The 23322-nt window shown below is 40.6% G+C and overlaps 1 protein-coding gene and 3 non-coding genes across 4 annotated transcripts; all 4 read left to right on the forward strand.

The window, feature by feature from the left end:
• Positions 1–3274: 3274 nt before the first annotated feature.
• On the forward strand, positions 3275–3347 carry TRNAT-UGU (transfer RNA threonine (anticodon UGU)). The gene has a single exon. It is a non-coding gene; the product is annotated as a tRNA-Thr (tRNA).
• A 166-nt stretch (positions 3348–3513) lies between these two features.
• On the forward strand, positions 3514–3586 carry TRNAT-CGU (transfer RNA threonine (anticodon CGU)). The gene has a single exon. It is a non-coding gene; the product is annotated as a tRNA-Thr (tRNA).
• Positions 3587–4230: 644 nt separating this feature from the next.
• Positions 4231–4303, forward strand: TRNAT-CGU (transfer RNA threonine (anticodon CGU)). The gene has a single exon. It is a non-coding gene; the product is annotated as a tRNA-Thr (tRNA).
• Positions 4304–22101: 17798 nt separating this feature from the next.
• Positions 22102–23316, forward strand: LOC149663405 (uncharacterized). The gene has a single exon (XM_089842192.1). The coding sequence runs from the start codon at positions 22102–22104 to the stop codon at positions 23314–23316; it is 1215 nt and encodes a 404-aa protein (XP_089698318.1).
• Positions 23317–23322: the final 6 nt, after the last annotated feature.

Consider the following 23322-nt stretch of genomic DNA (forward strand, 5'->3'; position numbering starts at 1 on the left):
CACCCTTTCGGATATCTGATCGGTTGTGGTTGTTCTGTAATGTCTTGCAGCTGTGGTTTCAGAATGCGCGAGCACACCAGAAATCATTTCCCTTTGAACAATATGTCTCGGTCTGTCATGGCGGTTTGGATTGCTTTCCTCGATTGAGTAGCAGTTGTAGAAGGAAGGCCAAAAGAAATCTCAAACCTAATTTTATACAAGTGAAGTTATTACAAATGGGTTGAGAATGACCTTAAATTTTGATTATCTAACCGTGAAATTTCATTTGACGCAATAATGGGGTTTCCTTTAGTGTTAACAAAAACGTTGTGGCATTTTTCGGAATTCGGCATGTTTTTGCGAATTTGTAAATAACTATATAATTGAAATGAAATAAGAATGACTTATAATTTAGTTTAGTGTATTCTAAGAAAATGCACTTACGAATCAAATAATGCTTTCATCGGTAAATCTATTGGAAGGAATTCGATGTTGGTCGTGCATGTTTTATGCTTTAAAACGTAGACACTGTATAAGGTATTTTCCATGTTTAATTTTCCCATTTCGTACTCTTTGATTGTAAAATTTTCCGGAATTTCGACCCTTTGTCCGTTCGAAAGCGTAGAATATGCAACGAGGTACCTTAATAGGACGAAAATGGTTATAAAAGGTAGGTATTTAATATTTTTGGTCATGAAAGTTCAAGTTAACATGACAAATTCAGCGTTTGAAAAATTTTCTTGTAGTTCCAAAATACTTTGTTCAATCGGACCTTTGAGATCATTCTCCATGAAAAATTGCAGCGTATACACAATTTTCTGAGCACCGTCTCCTTCAACAACATTTTTAAATCGTTTGTCCGCAAGTTCACTGGTTATAAGGCGACTATTAGCTTTTTTCCAGACTGCGATGCAATCTTCCAAGTGTGTTAAATACACATAAAGGTCTTGGTCTAAAAGGGAACAAAATGAATAAGTTATTTGAGTGGAAACAAAACGCGAACTTAATTTTAAGCGATACAATGGGGCTTAAATTTAAAAATTTTCGTATTTGATTGTTATGCTAGAACGGAGTGTTCGTCTTATTAAAATTTGGATTGTAGTTTTTATTTCTAACAAATTGGTGGAAACAATACCTTCAGTCTGAAGAGCTGTTCCAGTTCTTAGGTAAATAACGAAACAACGAATGGCGTCCCACAAATTCTTAACACCTTCCGCTGACATCTAGAAGAAAGATTAATTAATTTCAAATTAATCGAAACGTAGAATCCTTATGTCTAATACTTACGCCACACAAAACTTAAAATACCCTCCTTATCTTTGAGAAGGTCCACTTTCAAGTCGTCTACGTTATTTTTGTTGGCAAGGTATTTGAAAAGTTTCGACGCATGACGCTCAAGGTTTTTACGGGACCCTGAAGACATAAGAAAATCAGTATGTTTAAGCTCTATATAGCTTAAAACTGAAAACTTACTTGCGCTTCTGTTGTTTTCAACCGTTAGCATGTAGTTTTTGAAATCTGATAGTACAGGATGATCCTCGAAAAAAGATTCATACAAGCCAGCCTTTGACAGGGTGGATTTTACTCCTTTTAACCATGAAATATTCGGTATCGTATCACCAGCTGTCGCTGTTATAGTTGTACCAATGCTATTGTCTTGGTTTTCCAGCTTAATTAATGAAATTATAAAAATATCAATTTAATTGTATTGATTTAACCATTAAACAAAACTTATGAGAAGTTTTTACCATTATCATTTTCAATTCCGTCAACTGTAGATGACTCATTTACGGAAATTTTTATACCCAGATATTTGAGTAAAGCTTCGACGTCTAGAAAAATATATCTCAGTTAAATATCAAAGACATCGATCTTGTAGCGAAGTTGTGCAAAGATAAAATATTCGCTTAGCATATTGCTAAGATCGCGATTAAAAGGGTTAAGGAAAACCTCACTACAAAGAGGAATAAATATAAACACGTGGTCCAGGCTCGTTACCCTTACTTTCTCTAGCGGGGTAGCGTATAAGAATTAAGATACTAATGGTCAGTATGTCTAGGGGATTTTTATAGAGGGAATGATTAAACGACATTGAGAGTTACCAAGGTCTTAATGTTTAATTTTAATAACATCACTAACAAACAAATAATCAATAAACTAAAATAATAAACATGCACGCGATATAGAAACTAATAAAAATAAAAATAAAAATGTTCATGCACAATGAAATACTAAATTTATAAAAACAAAATGGTCATGACCCATTCTTTCTCGTTAAGCGAGATATATTAAATATTGTATCTCGTTAATCGAGATACACTATACGAATTCGTAATAAATAAATAAAAGCATTTGGTAACGTTACGGTTTTTCCATAGATCGAGGTGGGGTACACCGACGTTGATAAACACGAAAACAGAGTTTTCAATTGTCCATAACACGTCCGCGGAAGCGACGGAAGGGGCGACTCGTGACCGCGAGCGTCGAGAATGTCAGACGACAGTTCATTAGAAGTTTTAAAACGTAAATTAGCGCGCCCGAACTTAGTGCTTGATGGCCGGTTAGGACGTCATGGTTAATCGTTAGCTCCAAGGGCAGAGTCTCCAGCGGCTAGAACTCCAGCTGGCGATTCGGGACGGGCAGCGTTTCCTCAGGAAGGTCAGGATATCGAGTCATGTTCTCGTGAAGCCATGGTCGAGCTTTTAAACCTGGCAGGCGGTAGGCTTTCCTCGTGTCAGGAAGAATGACGTGGTGTGGCGCTCTCGGATAGAGTTCGGGGTTTCAGGGTTTTCACCCTCGCGCCTGCATGGTAACGTCGTGGCGACGGCTTGGCAGCGTCGTGTTGGCGGGGCATCCCCGCTCTCGGGCCGTTCGCGTTTTCGGTAAATTACCGTGGGGTGAACCCCAGTCCACGCGCGTACTCATAATCTATTTACACTATATACACTAAGCTACACTAAGCTATACTACAACTATACATTATATACAAAACATTTAACATTATTGAAAAATAAAAATACGTGGCAACTCTCAATAAGCGAGGGGTAAATAACCTAAAAGGGACGAAGCTAGGGGAACGCTATTTTTCCCAGATAGAGAGGTTCAGATAACTAGATGGCCGGGGCTTCTTGTGGCCACAAAGAAGCCGGGTTTTAAGGAAAGCTTCTGAATCGGCAGCCAACGCCAGCATTGGGATTGACCTTTTCAGATGTTTCCCCGGGAAATTTATTATTTAAACTACAATCGAGTTAATTTAGTACTGAAATATTAAGCATTAATCTCGCTTCGGAACCCGGGCTCCGTGGCTTAGTGGTTACAGCGCCTGTCTTGTAAACAGGAGATAATGAGTTCGATTCTCGTCGGAGCCTCGTTGTTATGATACTTGAACTAGTTTTCGTAGCTATTAAATTTTGTAAAACTAAAAATAATAGTTGCTTGAGATATGCATTAATGCAAACAATAGGGTAAAACTACAAACGAGTTAATTTAGGAAAATTACTGAAATATTCAGCATTAATCTCGCTTCGACAGCAGGGCTCCGTGGCTTAGTTGTTAAAGCGCCTGTCTCGTAAACACGAGATCATGAGTTCGATTCTCGTCGGAGCCTCGTTGTTATGTTACTTGAACTAGTTTTCGTAGCTATTAAATTTTGAAAAACTAAAAATAATAGTTGCTTGAGATATGCATTTATGCAAACAATAGGGGAAAACTGCGAATGAGTTAATTTAGTAAAATTACTGAAATATTCAGCATTCTTCTCGCTTCGGAACCAGGGCTCCGTGGCTTAGTGGTTACAGCGCCTGTCACGTAAACAGGAGATCAAGAGTTCGATTATCGTCGGAACGTCGTTGTTATGGTACTTGAACTAGTTTTCGCAGCTATTAAATAATGAAAAACTAAAAATAATAGTTGCTTGAGATACGCATATATTTAAACAATTGGGTAAAACTACAAACGAGTTAATTTAGGAAATTTATTGAAATATTCAGCATTAATCTCGCTTCGGAACCAGGGCTCCGTGGCGTAGTGGTTAAACAGCCTGTCTCGTAAACAGGAGATAATGAGTTCGATTCTCGTCGGAACCTCTTTGTTATGGTACTTGAACTAGTTTTCGCAGCTATTAAATTTTTAAAAACTAAAAATAATAGTTGCTTGAGATACGCATATATTTAAACAATTGGGTAAAACTACAAACGAGTTAATTTAGGAAAACTATTGAAATATTCAGCATTAATCTCGCTTCGGAACCAGGGCTCCGTGGCTTAGTGGATAAAGCGCCCGTCTCGTAAACACGAGATCATGAGTTCGATTCTCGTCGGAGCCTCGTTGTTATGTTACTTGAACTAGTTTTCGTAGCTATTAAATTTTGAAAAACTAAAAATAATAGTTGCTTGAGATATGCAATAATGAAAACAATAGGGTAAAACTACAAACGAGTTAATTTAGGAAAATAACTGAAATATTCAGCAATAATCTCTCTTCGGAACCAGGGATCCTTGGCTTAGTTGTTAAAGCGCCTGTCTCGTAAACAGGAGATCATGAGTTCGATTCTCGTCGGAGCCTCGTTGTTATGGTACTTGAACTAGTTTTCGAAGCTATTAAATTTTAAAAAACTAAAAATAATAGTTGCTTGAGATACGCATATATTTACACAATAGGGTAAAACTACAAACGAGTTAATTTAGGAAAATTACTGAAATATTCAGCATTAATCTCTCTTCGGAACCAGGGATCCTTGGCTTAGTTGTTAAAGCGCCTGTCTCGTAAACAGGAGATCATGAGTTCGATTCTCGTCGGAACCTCTTTGTTATGGTAATTGAACTAGTTTTCGTAGCTATTAAATTTCGAAAAACTAAAAATAATAGTTGCTTGAGATATGCATTAATGCAAACAATAGGGTAAAACTGCGAAGGAGTTAATTTAGTAAATTTACTGAAATATTCAGCATTAATCCCGCTACGGAACCAGGGCTCCTTGGCTTAGTTGTTAAAGCCCCTGTCTCGTAAACAGGAGATCATGAGTTCGATTCTCGTCGGAGCCTTGCTGTTATGATACTCGAACTAGTTTTCGCAGCTATTACAGTTTGAAAAACTAAAAATAATAGTTGCTTGAGATACGCATATATTTAAACAATAGGGTAAAACTACAAACGAGTTAATTTAGGAAAATTACTGAAATATTCAGCATTAATCTCTCTTCGGAACCAGGGATCCTTGGCTTAGTTGTTAAAGCCCCTGTCTCGTAAACACGAGATCATGAGATCGATTCTCGTCGGAGCCTCGTTGTTATGATACTTGAACTAGTTTTCGTAGCTTTTAAATTTTGAACAAGTTGGGAAAACCAAAATATTACCTCTCCGAGTCAAGACGACTACTTACAAATTTATTTACCCAGATATGGAAATGTTTCTTAAGTTAAAATTTATGAAATATTAAAGCAGTATACAAAGCATAGCAAATATACTGTAAATCAGACGACATTTTACATCCAATGATGTTATACTTGTACACATTAAAATCATCCGATGGGGGAGAAACGGGAAATGAAGAGATATAACTTTGGAGGGATACTACCTTTACGTGTTTGTAAAGGCCCAATTTTCTACTCATCAACTGTATGCCCTCTATGTTCAAAGCCATATTCACAACAGGGTTGCCATATAAACACTATCCTCTCGTTTCACCTCAACGATTTTCTTAGTTTGTCAACATGACTGTTAACGTTACATAACACCAAAGCTTATTTGTGGCTACACACACTGAAAGTAAATGCGTACCATAAAAAGCATGAAAACACGAAGCTATTATCCGATTACGATCAGACCTTTCACTGGTCTGGGCTGCGTTCAGCAGAGCTCACCAAAAAAGACAGCGGATTTTGGAAATGTTTACCGGTGAGCTCTGTCGTCATAGGTTTTCTCCGGTCATCGGCGTTTTATAAATGAAGCTAGCGCAATAAAGCGTGCAAGTTACCAAGGCTTAACAAAAATTGTATGATAACATATTTATAGAGATAGATAACAACTTTTATAATTAAAATTAGAAACTAACATATCTCTTAAAATTCTCGCGTGATCAACTGGTTTCACGCCAATTAAATAGCTATAGTCCCATAGAGCTATTTGTATTAATTCATCCATGGTTTTTTCGCCAAGCTGAGAACTACACGTTTTACGTCACGTTATCCAAAAAGCCGACTGTTTTCTTTGAAGACCGCGCTAGCTCAGCGCTAAGAACCGTGACGTCAAAATTCAAAAACAAAATCCCGTTATGTAGGACACTGCTAACAGCGCTGGGCTCTGCTGAACGCGGCCCAGATTTCACCATGATTATAAAATCTAAGCCTAATTATTTAATAGTGTATTTAACTTTCGGCTCACTCTGAACCGTTAATGTTTCTGCATTACAGAAACGAAAACCAAACCCAAGCGTTTACTTTTTGGTTCACTAGGCCTATTGACAAATAACAGTTCATTTGACCAACATTGTAGCGTTGCGCTTGTATTCACTTTAGGAAGGGTTATGCTATAAACAGATGTAGTATAGCTTAAGTAATATATAAACATCCATTTTAAATTATAATATTAAAAAAATCTTTGGAATATCAAAATGAAATAGAGCTTTAAAGCTACAAAAGTACTAAATGCATCATAATTACGAAAAATATTTCCACATATTCATTTTATATTATGGAAAACGGGAATATTAAGGTTCTGAAGGATTTCTTTACACATCAAAACAAAAACGAACTTCTAACGCAGCGCACTAGTGTAACAACGGACGGACACATATAGACAAACACATAGACTGCTGTTTTACCCTTTCCGTATTAATTTTGAGTTTAGAGACATGATTATCTTAAATATTAAAATAAATATAATTAATATTGAATATTTTCTTCGATAGTTGTTCGCCTTATTGAGCGTTACATCGTTTTGAAAAAGAATAATTAAACATTCTTGAGAGACTTGACTAATATTGGCGTTTGAAACGAAGCATACGCCGGTTGCGTCGCCTTACTCAAATAGGTAGTATATAAATATTTTCTATTCTATATTCTATTCTATATAAGGGTGTCGAATCGCAGATATGGATAAGAACAGCGCAATTGCGTGAACCTTTGGTGGAAGCCCCGCCATTGGAAGGCCAGACGTTTCTCGTAACCCTGGCCGATCGCCGCGTATGTCTTAACCTTAACGATGATGATGGAGTAGAAGCCAGGTGTACAGACTGGTGTCGATGTGGGATGGACAAAAACAAAGACCAGAAGATGGTGGTGTTAGAAGCCAGGTGTACAGACTGGTGTCCATGTGGGATGGACAAAAACAAAGACCAGAAGATGGTGGTGTTAGAAGCCAGGTGTACAGACTGGTGTCCATGTGGGATGGACAAAGACCACAAGAGGGTGGGGATTAGAAGCCAGTGTGTACAGACTGGTGTCCATGTGGGATGGACAAAGAGCAGCAGATGATTGTGATTAGAAGCCAGTGTGTACAGACTGGTGTCCATGTGGGATGGACAAAGACCAGAGGCTGGTGATGTTAGACAGGCAATGGAGTAATAGCCTGTAAATGTAATACAATTTTCGAAATTTCCGGAAATTGAGAACACGTTTGCTCCGATTTGCAAACTGCGAACGCGGTCACGTGGTGTAACAACAGACAGACACACACACACAGACACGTCGAAATTAGAACCTCTCCGTGACATACGTCACTCGGAGAGGTAAAAACTAAAAATAATAGTTGCTTGAGATATGCATTTATGCAAACAATAGGGGAAAACTGCGAATGAGTTAATTTAGTAAAATATTCAGCATTCTTCTCGCTTCGGAACCAGGGCTCCGTGGCTTAGTGGTTACAGCGCCTGTCACGTAAACAGGAGATCAAGAGTTCGATTCTCGTCGGAACGTCGTTGTTATGGTACTTGAACTAGTTTTCGCAGCTATTAAATTTTGAAAAACTAAAAATAATAGTTGCTTGAGATACGCATATATTTAAACAATTGGGTAAAACTACAAACGAGTTAATTTAGGAAAATTATTGAAATATTCAGCATTCTTCTCGCTTCGGAACCAGGGCTCCGTGGCTTAGTGGTTACAGCGCCTGTCACGTAAACAGGAGATCAAGAGTTCGATTCTCGTCGGAACGTCGTTGTTATGGTACTTGAACTAGTTTTCGCAGCTATTAAATTTTGAAAAACTAAAAATAATAGTTGCTTGAGATACGCATATATTTAAACAATTGGGTAAAACTACAAACGAGTTAATTTAGGAAAATTATTGAAATATTCAGCATTAATCTCGCTTCGGAACCAGGGCTCCGTGGCGTAGTGGTTAAAAGGCCTGTTTCGTAAACAGGAGATCATGAGTTCGATTCTCGTTGGATGCTCTTTGTTATGGTACTTGAACTAGTTTTCGCAGCTATTAAATTTTGAAAAACTAAAAATAATAGTTGCTTGAGATACGCATATATTTAAACAATTGGGTAAAACTACAAACGAGTTAATTTAGGAAATTTATTGAAATATTCAGCATTAATCTCGCTTCGGAACTAGGGCTCCGTGGCTTAGTGGATAAAGCGCCCGTCTCGTAAACACGAGTTCATGAGTTCGATTCTCGTCGGAACATCGTTTTTATGATACTTTAACTAGTTTTCGCTGCTATTATATTTTGAAAATCTAAAAATAATTGTTGCTTGAGATATGCATTAATGCAAAGAATAGGGTAACACTGCGAAGGAGTTAATTTAGTAAAATTGCGGAAATATATTGTTGAAGGTAAGTATTAACTTTACTACCAGCCCTTTCCAAGTTGGGTAAGTAAGTGAAACCCTGGTCGATCGTTACGCCTAGGATATGTAGTTGGGAGACGTTGGGAATGGGAGCAGAGCCCATGATAAACTGGGGAGGCCGAGATAAGGAACAACCGAGCTTGGGAAAGGTCAGAGCTTTGGATTTAGTTGCATTGCAAGTGATTTTTTTTTACACACCACTTGTGAACTGAATTGAGAAGAAGGTTGCCCCGGGATTCAAGAGTTCGACGTGAGCGAGCCCATGCAAAACAGAGGCCGTCGTCTGCGAACCCCTGGATATCTGTGTCAGGAATAGGTGTGGTCTAGAATAGTCTGTCGACAGTCGAAGACGACATTCCACAGGGTAGGGCCTAAGCAGGACCCTTGAGGAACCCCGCTGGCCAATTCTCTCTTGTAAAACAGGTGATGGCTAGAGCGTAGAGGGGGTCAACGGTTCTCTGATAACGGCGACGTAAGGCGTTAACCTTTTGACGTTGAATGTGGAGCGCGGTGGACCACCAGAAAACAGCCCTGTAAAGTCTCTGGTCTGGTTTTTTCCTAAGATGTTTATGGCAGAGCCCCTGGATTGTATTTGTATAATCAACCATGAGTGTCTCGATGGATGCTTCATCAGTGAGTGGACGGGACGAAAGAGGTGTGAGCTGATCCCTGGCGTCAGAGCTGAAACCAGCCCAATCGACGTTTTTGAGACTGTAACCAGCATTGTACGTGTGCTAAGGGGGGAGAGCATTAATAGAGAAACTTATGCACCAATGGTCCGAAAGGGTATCGGTGGATAGTATTCGCCAGTCTGTAATGTAATCGACAAGATCCAGAGATGATATAGTAAGATCAATAAAACTGGTGCCCCGCCCGTCAAAGATAGGACCATAAGTGACGTCATTGTGGACCATAAATTTCGGTGTGGACGAAGTCTGAGGTAAGTAAACCACGCTGATCAGTGATCGGAGAACCCCAAAGGGAATGCTTCGCGTTAAAATCGCCAGTATGCATGAGATGGGAAGTAGTAAATGAGTTATTGAGACTCGACAGAAATCGGTTATAATTACAGGTAGGTGTAGCATATACGCAGGAGATGCGCAAAGTTAAACCCTTGTGACGAAGGTCCACAGTAACTATGTCGGATGTTGTTGATAGCAACAATACGTCCAAAGCACGGTTCAGCACCACAATGGCGCAAATCGGAGCCGTAGGAGACGCGCATATGCGTCCAGTTACAGGGTAGCCAACGACGGTGTCGTGGAGAAGGTATGGGTCTGATATTAGGAGAACATCAAATTTATGCTCCAAACTAAGTTGTCGCATGTAGGCCGTGGCAGCTTGGCCATGGCCGATGTTGAGCTGGGCAAAGCGGAGAGGGGAACTATTCATTGGCAGTGGTAGATAATGGCGGAAGTACAGTAGCGGTTTTATAATTTATGCGAGTACGACGAATAGCGAGCTCGTACAGGTAAGAGGGACAGTCTCTGTCCATGGGTGAATGATCAGTGGGAAAGTTGGCGGATCGAGAGGAGTTGGCAGATTCACAATTGCGGCAGCAACGGGTTTTGTTAGTGCAGGTTTTAAAGTTATGTTCTTCTCCACATAGCGTGCAGTGTTTTTGGTCTGTACAGGTTTTACTGACGTGGCCCAACTGACCACAGTGGTAACAACGAGGAACATTGATGTATTCTCGGACTAGATTGCTAGTCCAGCCGATCTTAAGTTTGTGCAGTTTTTTCAGGGTGGTGTAGGCATCGGAGGTGCAGAGAAGAACCCAGTTACAGGTGTTATCTTTGCCATAAAGGCCATAGAGAACACGAATATCAGTAGAAGGAATGTCTAGGTGATTTTGTGCTTGGATTGTATCAACAAGGGCATCCTTCTCGATGTCCTTGCTAACACCAATCACAATTAGCATAGGGTTATTCGAAACTGGTGCTGAGAAGACCACTTGGGAACAGAGGGAAGATGAGTTGATAACAAACTCCCGTAAAGTGTCAGCGTCTTCTTTTTTCGAGCAGCGGATGGTAAGTCCATTGTCCCGCGAGGAACGAATGGTATTGATTCCAATTTTTAACAAAGCAGGATTGACATGTTTGATTATTTTCTTTTTCAGAGCATATGATGAAACCGAGGCATCTTTGGAGCGGACGAGCACAACTGACGCAGGGTCAGATGTAGGCATAGCTTTTTAAGCTTAGTTTGAGCAGTGGCAGCACCGGCCACAGCAGGCGACACCGTGTAAACGGGAACACCTTGAGGCGTAGCTACAGGAGGCATTTGAGGTAAGTGTAACCCCATAGGATGTGAGGGATGTTTAGAAGTAACAGCAGCCCAGGATGGTGAGGAATTCAATCGCTCAATAATTTTGCCCTGGCTAGACTCAAGATACCGGATACGATTTTGCAATTCTACATAGCGGTTTGAGATACGTAGTTGTGAAACTTCCTGGTCAATGACCAGAGATTCGAGTTTAGTGAACAGGGCCCGAACTTTGGACCCCTCGTTGATGGTGAATCTGGTATTGGGACAGGTGAGAAGATTTTCTAGCTCCTCTTTGATGGATCTAGCAACGTGAATCGCATTCGGTTCGTGAGACGAGGCCTCAACAAATAAGTCAGGTTCATCATTATCAACATTGTCACCTTCGTCGCAAAGGACGTTAAATGAATTATTCAGGGCAATTTGTTCAGCAATAGTAAAGGGTACAGAACCCGCCTCGTTTTGGGATTTTGAACCGGAACTCTTATTAACTTTGTGTGTAGCGATGGTCAAGGAGTTAAGAAATAAATCGGTCTTACCCAACAGTAGCCGCCGTAGTAGTACCTCCGCCAAAGGCACAGAGAGGTCAACCGGGGACGGGTGACAAAAGTCCCTCGGCACTTTGAACCGGAGCTGGGTCCTCCCTTCCAATCCTCCAGGCCTCCAACCAGCTGGGCGAACCATACCCCCGGTTAATTCGACCCCGGGGGTCTCTTCCTGGGATCATGAAAAGGCCTCTCCAACTCCAGTTCGGGCGTACCCCCCTACGACCCTGGGGGCTTACCTATGCGGAAATTATAGCTAGGACAGTCGGAATCAAAGGAAACCACCAAACTAGGCATGCAGGGCACCCGCAGTGCCACAACCCCTGGGCACTTGCCGGCCTGACCAAAGCCGGCAGCCTGCGCGCTGGGAAAAACCCGGCCGAGCGTCCCTCCGCATAACAGGGACAGAAAACACCAGAGCATCTCCACGTTTGCCAACCGGCATGTGTGTCAATACCGACAACGCCCAACGCATCCTAAATGCATCTGCAACCCTACCTGGTGAGAGTAAGAAGCGACAAGTTTTACACGAACCATTGCCAACCTCAACAGAGGATGGGTAAACTTAGTCTGGCACCTCCAAGACGGCCAACCGTCATGAGAAGCTCTACCGGCAACGCTCGTCGCTTCAAGGGTGCACTCAAGCCCCCGCCACCACGTCAAGGTGGTACCCATGGGGGGAGTAGATAGGGAGAGTGGGAATCTCGTTAATCCATTCATGCGCATCACTAATTAGATGACGAGGCATTTGGCTTGTTTCATATGGTCACGCTCCTTGAAGGGGACTACGTAAATTCGCCACTAGATGGTAGGGCTCACGAAATGAATGCTCTTTTTTTTATGAAATTTGGGGGGGGGGAGTCAATTAGAAAAAGTAACGAATGGAAAAAATACAAAAAAGGTAGAAAAAGTTACAATTTGGACATAGCGTTAAATAAAGGGAAAACCAATTAATAATGATACATTAACCCGCATCAAAGTTTCCTCTTCCTTGGCTCATCGTCGGTCCTGTGACCGTCGGCAAACGATTAAACCAGCACCAGCACCTTAAGGAACCTTGAATCGCGCCCAACGATAGATAACGTAGTTGGGCGTTCGATAAACCAACATGTTCGGACAGGTAACGCGCCGATTGGCCGCACCAGGCGCACCGCCACGTCAGCGTTACCGCCCGAAAATCAACCGAGGTTTTTGTGGTTATAGAGCAGATCTGGTCGCGCATTGGAGACGAACAGCGGTACTTATCCATCTTTAGCTCTTGAGCCCGATTAAGGTTGGCGACAACCAGATGGCTTTGGGTTCATCTCTCGCAGCGAGAACGATGTCTGGCTTAAGAATGTTGCCATCCGGAAGGCGATGATGGGTCTCCATCCACACCTTGTGGTGTCGCTTCTTAGCGAAGTCGCAAAGACGCGCCACGATCCAATCGTGGCGTTTATTACGGGCTCCATGCGTCCGATGGCAGCACTGCAGCACATGGGATAAAGTTTCCTTCGCCAACACACCACCTGGAAGGCGGCAGCCAGCGAGGCAATGGGTAGGGCCATATTGTCCTCTAGTCGTGCGCGCTCGGGTAGGCAAAGAATTAAGCCTAAGCTTTAAGGCCTGTATATGTTCGTTCCCACTCATGTTACCCCCGCCACTGGTGATCCAAGAATTAAAAGATGGCACCTCTCGGCAGTACCGGAAGCCTTGACCATCAACGGACCGATATAAAAGTTAGGACCATCGACTGTCGAGAGCCGCTTTTGATTGAATAGGGACGCCCTTATCCAGGGTCATCCGCTCGATTCTACGAAAATGGGTGTGAAAAACTTATAATCAGTTATCCCACGGACCGCAGCATCGTGAGATGTTTGAAGCGATGACAAGAATGCGAAAGTGAGAGAAGGGATCTTCTATCGAAAAGACGGAATACCCAAACCCCCCAGACGGACGGGCGTATAAAAGTACGCCACCGGCACATCGTGAGGCAACCGAAAACAAGATCTAACGTGATGTCTGATCTGTGTGTCGAGCTTGTTTAACAAGCCGACGGTTAACGTCCGAGAACAAGCCCGTGAGTAGAACGTGGCAGAAGGTGGAATATGAGTAAATTAAGCCGTTGGTGTGGCTTAAGAGGGGCCTTCCGAAGAAGGACTGATTTGTCTTCAAGGTCCAGTTTCCCTACCGACGACAATCCGAAAGGACGAAATTCAACCCCGAGAGAAGTCCAACAATCATCAATCCCAACCGCGCGGAGAGAGGCCCCCTGGATGGTAAATGGGGCCCCATCAGTCACCACTTTGGTCTTTTTATCCCTGCCAGATGGTATTAGCGAGATCGTGTGAATTTTGGCTACGTTCACCGAGAGACCTGTTTCCGCGAATGCTTTCGAGCAAACGTTGAAGCCCTGCTGTGGTTGAAGCGAGAAGGTTGAAATCATCGGCAAAAGCCTCGGAGTTGAGAGGATCGTTAGATGGAGAAAACCTGTAACCGATGTAGGTCAGCAGGCGTTCGATCTAGGAACGGGACATTTGGGCGCCGACATTTAGGCGCCGGTCATTTAGCCACCGCGATATTTAGTCTCCGCGACAATTTGGCGCCGCGACATTTAGGCTCCGCGACAATTTGGCACCGAGACATTAAGGCTTCGCGACAATTTGGCCTCGAGACATTTAGGCGCCGAGACAATTAGGCGTCGCGACATTGCCGTAATATTTTTGTGAAAGATTTGAGATATTTAATAAAGGAACATGACATGTACTTTTAGGCTTATATTCTTTTTATACAAATGACATCAGAGTTCAACCTTGTTGTTTTTTATCTTCATTGACTTCCCAAAATAATATGCCTTTTCCAAATTATTGTTGTTTATGTTCATTGACTTCCTAAAATAATATGCCTTTTCCCAAATATTAATGTTCATGTTCGTTGACTTTCGAAAATAATATGCCTTTTCCAAAATATTATTGTTTATTTTCATAGACTTTCCAACTTAGGTTAGGTTAGGTTATGTTTTTTTTTATAATTTTAGGATTGTTTTGTAAAAACAAGTAAGGTTTCGTGTCCTTTAATGGGGATTGCGAACATAGTCATGCAGTGACGCACAGGGACAATACACGGGTTGCCAAATTGAGAGGTCATTACGGATTTTTAGAAGAAATAATGGAAAAATTATTGGCACACAAATGTCTCGAGGCCTAAATGTCACGTCGCCTAAATATCGCGGCGCCTAAATGTCACGGCGCCTAAATAACCAACGTCTAAGTGGCGGCGCCTAAATGTCACGGACCGTTCGATCACTATATCCATGACAAGATTTTTTCATAAATTGAGACCAAGCCAGATGATATTTGTATGAAATTAGATTAACCAATTTGATAAGGAAATTAAATATGCTAATCTTAGATAAAACACGCTCGTTAGGCTTGCGAAGCTAGAGGAAGAGATCGCCATTACGAATCTGATATAAATTTTTCATAAATGGAGACCAAGCCACATGATATTAGTAAAAAATTAGATTAACCAATTTGATAAGGAAATTAAATGTGCTAATCTTAGATAAAACACGCTCGTTAGGCTTGCGAAACTAGAGGAAGAGATCGCCATTACGAATCTGATATAAATTTTTCATAAAATTAATCCACAGAAACGATTTAGTTAATTGGCAGTAGGCGAGGGGATCTGCCAAAAAAAAATAAAACTCCCCGTTGTCGGAGAAAAGCCAGGAAAAGTCGGCGAATGCCATAGGTTACGAGTCAAACAATTCAGAGGTCAAGGGAAATGAGGCAAAAAGTCATTAGTAAGAAGAAAGAAATGGACAGAACAAATTTGATTAAGATAATTTAACAAAATTAATCAACAGAAACGATTTAGTTAATTGGCAGTAGGCGAGGGGGTCTGCCAAAAAAAAATAAAACTACCCGTTGTTGGAGGAAAGCCAGGAAAAGTCAGCGAATGCCATAGGTTACTAGTCAAATAGTTCAGAAGTCAAGGGAAATGAGGGAAAAGTCATGACAGAGAAATGAAAAAGTTTGAAGAAATTTAGGAAAATATATCTGATTATATATTAAATGGATTTGTCAAAATATTTTAAGAAAACTTGTTTTTGAGATTTATTTTTTTACATGTTATAAAAATAAATGCCTTTACTTATTTTTATTCACCAATACTTGCTTTTTAATTCACAAATTTCCTTATTTGTTTTTCATTTCTTCTTAAAGATTTTGAACTTGTGAGGTTAATTCTGGGGCGTTTGCTGTAATATTCCGCAGGAATGCGGTGCTGTAAATCATTATTTGTCAATTGCATTGCAAATCAGTTAATTTTATTAAATTTTAAGGTATTCTTACTTTCCAGTCAAGTTGGGTATTGCCAGCCATAATTAATAGGCTACCATGACTAACATGGACACGCCATTCAGCATTAGAGCCCTATAAGCCATTATGGAGAGTGGTTAGTTATGTTTGTTAAAATTTCCCAAATTTATCTTACCGAATACTTTTTTAATTCTTTTAATTCAAACTTCCTTGTTTCCCCCAATGATATCGATGATATTGTTGGACAAACACCCATGGTTTTCTCATCATCACAATGCCAGGCAACTCCATCGTTGCAATCTCGATTTCCGAGTTTCCATTGGCATTCTCTCTTAAGTAAGCCTCTATCTTGGTCTTGATTGTGTAAACGCTTGGGTTCCACTGCTCATTGGGTTTGTGATATATTCCTTTTCCATATCGGTATGGCAAGGGACAAAACCAGCAGGTTAATCTTGGCACTGGACCAGCATTTCCATTTTGGTAGGTGACTTTTGTTCCCATTGCACGCCATTCTTTATTACTTTGTAAAGAAGTCAGGATCGTAGTAAACTCTAAAATGCGTTACAACAACCAAGTTTGTCAATCAAACCCTTAAGAAATTATAATAATATAAATTATACAACTTACAAAGAAGGCATCTGCGAAGAGGGGTTCAAATTTACCCATTTTCTGAAATGTTCGCTGGTAAAATCAGTGCGCTTCACAGGATTTTGGCCACCAACTGCTCCATTGTATATTACGCGCCTTTTCGACTCAAAAGCCATTTTTCAATAATGATTTTGGCAAAACTGCAAACCTCACAATAATCTTAATAAAACACCGCACTAGAAAAACAATCTTAATGAGAGATTAATACCGATCTTAAACAAACAACGACGCCACGCTTAACTTGAACTAAATCTAAAAGTAAACTGTAACGAAATGAGTAGTTAGTTTGTTTCCTAATCGTTGATTGGACATTTTCGACGATTTTGAAACGATCACTCTTATTGGGTGGTTTGAAGATAAAATTATCGCCTAATATGGGCAAACTTCAAGATAAAAGTTGATTGAGCCACACCCTCTTTGCCAGATCGCACAGTAGCGCTGTCCTAGTGTCCTTTACGGGTTGACGTTTGTAGGCGCTAACGGTCTTTGCTAACGGGGAGTCGCCTGCTCGCATTTATTCGGTTGCGGTTTCCGAAAAGTTAGGTTGTTCAGGTTAAGCGTCTAATTATGGCTGCTAACTTTCAAAGTAACAAAAACCCAATGATGAAAATGGAGGCCGTTATTGGTCCGAAAACTAACTGGCCGCATGACATTAAAAAACTTGTAACCGTAAAATTTAAAAGTAGGAAAGGGGGCCTAATGTCACGAATCACAAAGAATTTAAATAAAAAAGAAAACTAAGAAGTTCCAAGGTTACCCGTTTAAAGGACTTATTGTCCTTGACTGACTATATTTACCAAGTAGTCCATTGTCGAATGAAGACACAGTTCGTAATCGAAATAATACTTGTCTTTATTAATCAAAAACACGTCTGAACTTGAGCGCTCGAACTGACTCCGTTACAGACTGAGGCAGGGGTTTTTATTCCCGCGATAATCGTTTTTTATACATTGAAAGCAGTGGCGCTTAAGGCGCCACTTCGAGACAATTTGGCCTTATACAGAATTTAGTATAAAAAATACAAAATGAGTAAAGCAGACGACGGGTTTTTTTTCCCGGGAAGGAGGTGCTGGCTGTGGACGGTTACATCCTCCCCCCAAAGAAAAGTCGTCTGCTGCAAGGCGAGTTGAACCCGTGTGTGTCAGGCGGCGCAGATTCGGCGCCATCTGTCTTCGGCGGGCCTTTTACGCCTCGCAGTGTACCTTTCATCAGGGACTATGTGCGGTGGAGTAGTCTTGGACCTCACCGAGGCTTCCACGGCGTTGCCGATGCTGAATACCCTTGCATAGATACTCGTCAATGAGCGTCCCGTACAGTCTCCCATGGTTCTCGCGAGATTGCTTGAACCGAAAAGTTAAAATCACTAGACGTCACATCTGTGATTGAATGCATGCGTAGATACTGTTCTACCTCTGCGCGAGACCGAAGAGTCTGATGCGGATAATTAGCTGGAGGGTGATAATTTATGTCCAGTTCAGGACCTCCAGGCTTTAGCTTCTTCCCATTACTATCTCACGTTTCCATCCTTTACGAAAAGGATTGACAAATCTCATAGGATTGATGGGAACAGGGTTGGACAATTCCATTTCGTCTTCCTCAGACTCAGAGGAAGAACTGGAATCGTCAGGGTGAGATAGAGGAGAGACTTCTCCCTCGAGCTCCTATCAGGAGAGGAAGGAGGAAAAAGGTCTGGCTGTATATGATTCACTCGGAAAACCGCTGAAGGATCTGAGAATAAGGCGAATGCGTCTGGCTCGGATTCCTCAGGTAGATCTGGTACTTCTTCCGACATAAGAGGATCCATCATTGGATGAAGATGAGGTTTAATTGCTCCTCGTTTCTTCTCCAGACGACTCGGCCTGCGATTCTTGGTCTCTTAACAGTCGTTGTCTTCGTTCTCGTCGAGTCTCACGACGTTCGTCACCAGTACTGACTCCAGCGTCCTGAAGTACAGGTATGGACTGTGACGAGGTAGAACTTGAAGACCAACTACTTGACGTTGAGGATGACTGGCTTCCGTCCGGTTGGCAGACATCTTTGTTTGACCAATACAGCTTCAAATGAGCGATATTCTCAATTCCTTTCTTTTCTCCAGTCTCTGGGTCTTCTAATTTATATCGCAATCGGTCTATCTTCTTTGCGATTTTGTAGGGACCATCCCATTCGGGACATAGCTTAGCGGAGACATTACGTGCCGCTTGAGACAAGGGATGCGTCTCCTTCCAGACAAGTACACCAACGGGAAATTCAATTCCTTCCCGCCTTTGATCGTAGTAGCGTTTCTGGTGTGCTTGCGCTTTCTTGGCAAGTTGTTTAGACAAAGCAAGTTGCTTCGCTAAAGCTGAGAGCGATGCAGACCTTTCAACAAAGTCCGCTACTGGCATACCCACGTCCAAGTCCCAGGGAAATCTCGGTTCCCTACCCATGTTTAGGTAGAAAGGAGTTCTTCCTGTTGTGTTATTCTAGGAGAGCGATAGCTCTCTTAGATAAGACCTCATACTGCTCTTAATGTATAAGGAGGGTTTTTTGTTTGGATGTAGTTTTTTTTGTATTGTATTAATTGTTTTGAAAAACATCCACTGAACTAAAATTCGGACCCTGAATATGTGGTTAAAATTTCAAAGAGATCCCTCCATTAGATTTTTTATAGAAAATAAAGTTGCTAAGGGTTGTTTTCATTTGCATAAAATGATTCAGCCCTTTTGGTGAAAAAGTTAAATTTTCCCATAGAAATAACATGGAGTTTTTCTCCATTTCACCCATTTTGTCGCAAACCCTTTTAATGAAATATACGTTTGTTACGTTTGGGAACGGTTTTATATCAAAATCTAAACCTTTTTCTTGGACCATTTTTAAGGTTTTTGAGAAAAATTAAGTTTAAGTGCTAAATTTCATGTTTTTTAATCATGCTTTGACTTACGTTATGCAGGCTCCGTCATTTATGACGTAGGTATGAAAACTATGTATAGAGGGAGAAACGATATGTTTTGGGCAATGGCCGCGTTTTGTCACCTTAAAGATTATTTTTAAACTTTGAGAACGTTGTTCAGCTTTAAAAAAGATCTGATTTTAATATTTTTCGTAAGTAATACTTAATTTTGATTCAATACAAAAAAATTTAAGGGTACGATTTAGTCAATAATTTATGAAATGAATTTCATTTATTATTGCTAAGCCTCGGTCTTAGCAATAGTAGTTTTCGGCTGTAGGTAGTACTGTAAGTAGGAGATATACAGCTATAGACATTTTTTTTGTATAGACAATACGTCGTCCTCTCCATGGTCCGCTCTGCCTATCGCTCGAGCTTGAGGCTTAAGGGAAATATTTTCACGTTTCATGTAAAAGAAGGGCATTTTATTTTTTTTCGTAAGTTAAACCTTATTATAATTTAATACAAAAGAATTTAAATTTAGGATTTAGCCGATAATTTTTAAATTCACTGATTTCACTAAGCCTTGGTCAAAATTTAAATACAGCCGATTGGGTAGGATTTTACTTTACCTACCTAACCCAACCAACACTTAATTCTGATTAATTAGGCCACGGGGAGTTCTGCCCTCGATCTTGAAAAACTACCCGGGAGGGTAAATATAATAACAAGGACTCGCGACGGAAATATAGCTATGAAATTTTAAACACCCGCTGAAACATTTACAATTCTCATACCAGGGTAGAAAAATATTTCAAGCAAGCTCCAAATTTAAAAATAAACAGCGATATTTTGCTAAATTGCGTAGATTATTTGGGAAGTAAATGAAGATAAACAATAATATTTTGGAAAAGGCGTAATATTATTTGGAAAGTAAATGAAGATAAACCACAATATTTTGGAAAAGGCGTAATATTATTTGGGAAGTAAATGAAGATAAACCACAATATTTTGGAAAAGGCGTAATATTATTTGGGAAGTAAATGAAGATAAACCACAATATTTTGGAAAAGGCGTAATATTATTTGGGAAGTAAATGAAGATAAACAATAATATTTTGGAAAAGGCGTAATATTATTTGGGAAGTAAATGAAGATAAAGCACAATATTTTGGAAAAGGCATAATATTGTTTGTTAAGTAAATGAAGATAATTAGCAATATTTTTGAAAAGGCATAATATTGTTTGTTAAGTAAATGAAGATAATTAGCAATATTTTTGAAAAGGCGGCCAATTATTGGGCAAATGATGGTGAACAACAATATTTCAAAAAGGCTTCAATATGTTGGAAGGAAGTGTATATTAAAAATTATACACTATTGACTGCAAAACTGTTTATACCGATGACTATGCAGTAAAGTATGGCACTTTACCCGAGAAACACCACTTGGAGGTGGCCACACGTCGTTTCTCATGAGGAGTTTTGATAAGGCAGGCCCCCTTGCCTACTGCCACTACAATCCAACCGGGAGTTTTGATAAGGCAGGCCCCTTGCCTACTGCCGCTATAATCCAACCGGGGAGTTTTGATAAGGCAGGCCCCTTGCCTACTGCCAAAAACTAAGAAAACGTTGCCGTATTCGTCAGTGAATTCGGCAGTGTTTTCTTCGTTTTGGCCAGCAATTAAAAATGCTGGTTCTGTCTCGGGATCGAGAGTAGCCAGCTCTTCCTCCGAGACCCCGATTTCAAAAAGAGAGGAATCTATAAACAATTGTGACCAAACTATCCTGGCAACAATTCAGGAGGTGGATAAATTAGACGCGGAAGCGACAGAAATGATAGCGTACCAAGAAAAGATCAACATCACCATATTGAAAAGTAAAGCCCAGCGCCGAATTCGAAAAGCAGCGGAACTATCAGCGGGAGCATCAACGAGTGGATCAAACGGTGGAGGTTCAAACAATAGCGGAACCAACGTCGTCACCACCATTACGAGGGAAGAAGGAACACGACTCCCAACCTTAGCGATTCCAAAGTTCACCGGAGATTTCACCGAATTCGACGGATTTTGGAGCAGATTTGAGTCATCAGTACACGAAAAAACCACCATAACAAAGGTAGAAAAATTTAACTACTTAGCATCCTACTTAGACGGAGACGCGAAACAAACATTGGCGGGAATGAAGGCTTCAGATGTAAATTATGACGAAGCTATTAGATTATTAAAAGAGCGTTTCGGACGTACCGGCTTTGTTGTACATAAACATGGGAAAGCGTTAATGAATTTAGAACCTGTTACGGACTCGAACGACACTAAAGCCTTGCGTAACCTATATGATAAAATTCAATTAAATTTGAGGTGTTTGTCGGCTCTGGGGATAGATGCCACCTTGAGTGGAACCTTTATATGTCCAGCGTTGCTATCTTGCTTACCAAAAGATATTAGGCTAGATTATAGTGAAAAACATATCTTAGACGCGGAATGGAATATACCGGCATTAGTAGAATTTTTAAAAGGCGAAGTTGAAGGCCGCGAAACCTGCGCCTTACTAGGCGAATCCTCAAGACGAGAAAAACAACATCCTCAAAATCAAGCGCAAACATATGAAAACCCATAGTACTTCTCAAAACCACAACGCTACGCGAATAATTCAAATAGACCACGAAATTACATCCCAACTGCAAACGCTCTCCAAACCAACGTCATGAGAAGATCAGTATTTTGCATCTTTTGCAAAAATTCCAATCACGCATCATCAAATTGCAAAAACTATACATTAGAGGAGAAAAGGAATCAAATTAGGGACGCGAGAAGGTGCTACCTATGTCTAAAGCTTAGCCACGATGCGAGACGGTGCGATTCGTATTATCGAACCTGCAAGCAATGTAAAGGCGGACATAATTTTGTCGTTTGCCACCAAAATGAAAATCATAAAAAGGTCAGTCAGGGAAGTCAAGCAGAAGGTACCACAGAAATAGCAGCCAACACCATTGTTGACCCTAGCAGGCAAAATGTTCTGTTGCAAACCGCGCAAATAATAGTCAAGAACGTAAATTACCCAGACAATAGCAATTTGGAACCCGTACGATGCGTGCTAGACAACGGAAGTCAAGGAACCTTTGTATTAGCAGAAATATCAAAAAGGCTTAGTCTCCCCGTAATCGGAGAAAAGTTAGTTTTAGTAACGAAATTTGGAAATGAACACCCCGTAGAAAGAAAAAGAAAAATAGTAAAAATTAGCCTCCATAACGCGCAAGACCCTTCGAAGAAAATAGAAGTAGAGGCCGTGGAAGTACCATATATCTGCCGCGCCCAAGTATCAAGCTGCGACGAAATCCAAAGCTTTGTCAGAAAAACTGGCGTTCAGTTAGCTGACGATCCAAACCAAACAAACCCTAGCAATTCGCAAATAAGCCTTTTAATTGGCGGAGATTATTATTGGGACATTGTGAAGGGAAACCACGAGCGAATGAAAAATAAATTAGTAGCTCTGGAAACAATATTTGGCTGGACAATCGAAGGTCCAATGACTACCCCAATTAAAAACGTGGGATGTATCGAAATCAAGAGCAATTTGATAACAATGATAACAAAATTGGAAGATGAAAACAATGTTTCCAACATTCTAAAATCGTTCTGGGAATTAGATACGCGAGGAATAGAAGCTAAACAAGAGAAAATCCCAGAAGATGAGGAAGTTCTAGAAAAATTCGAAAATGACGTAAGATTTGACAATGAAAAGGGGCGGTACTTAGTCAAGTTTCCTTGGAAAACCGAGAAAGAGACGCTATCAGATAACCTACCGGTAGCAACGAAAAGAATGAACGGTTTAATTAGGCGATTTAACAACGATCCTGACTTCTATCAGTCATACAAAAGGGTTATCGACGAACAATTAGAGTTAGGAATAGCGGAATAAGTTCCC

This window comes from Phalangium opilio, unplaced genomic scaffold, assembly GCF_054372755.1.
Source record: "Phalangium opilio isolate 3A_F unplaced genomic scaffold, DU_Popi_V2 ptg000062l_1, whole genome shotgun sequence".
Classification (NCBI taxonomy): domain Eukaryota; kingdom Metazoa; phylum Arthropoda; class Arachnida; order Opiliones; family Phalangiidae; genus Phalangium; species Phalangium opilio.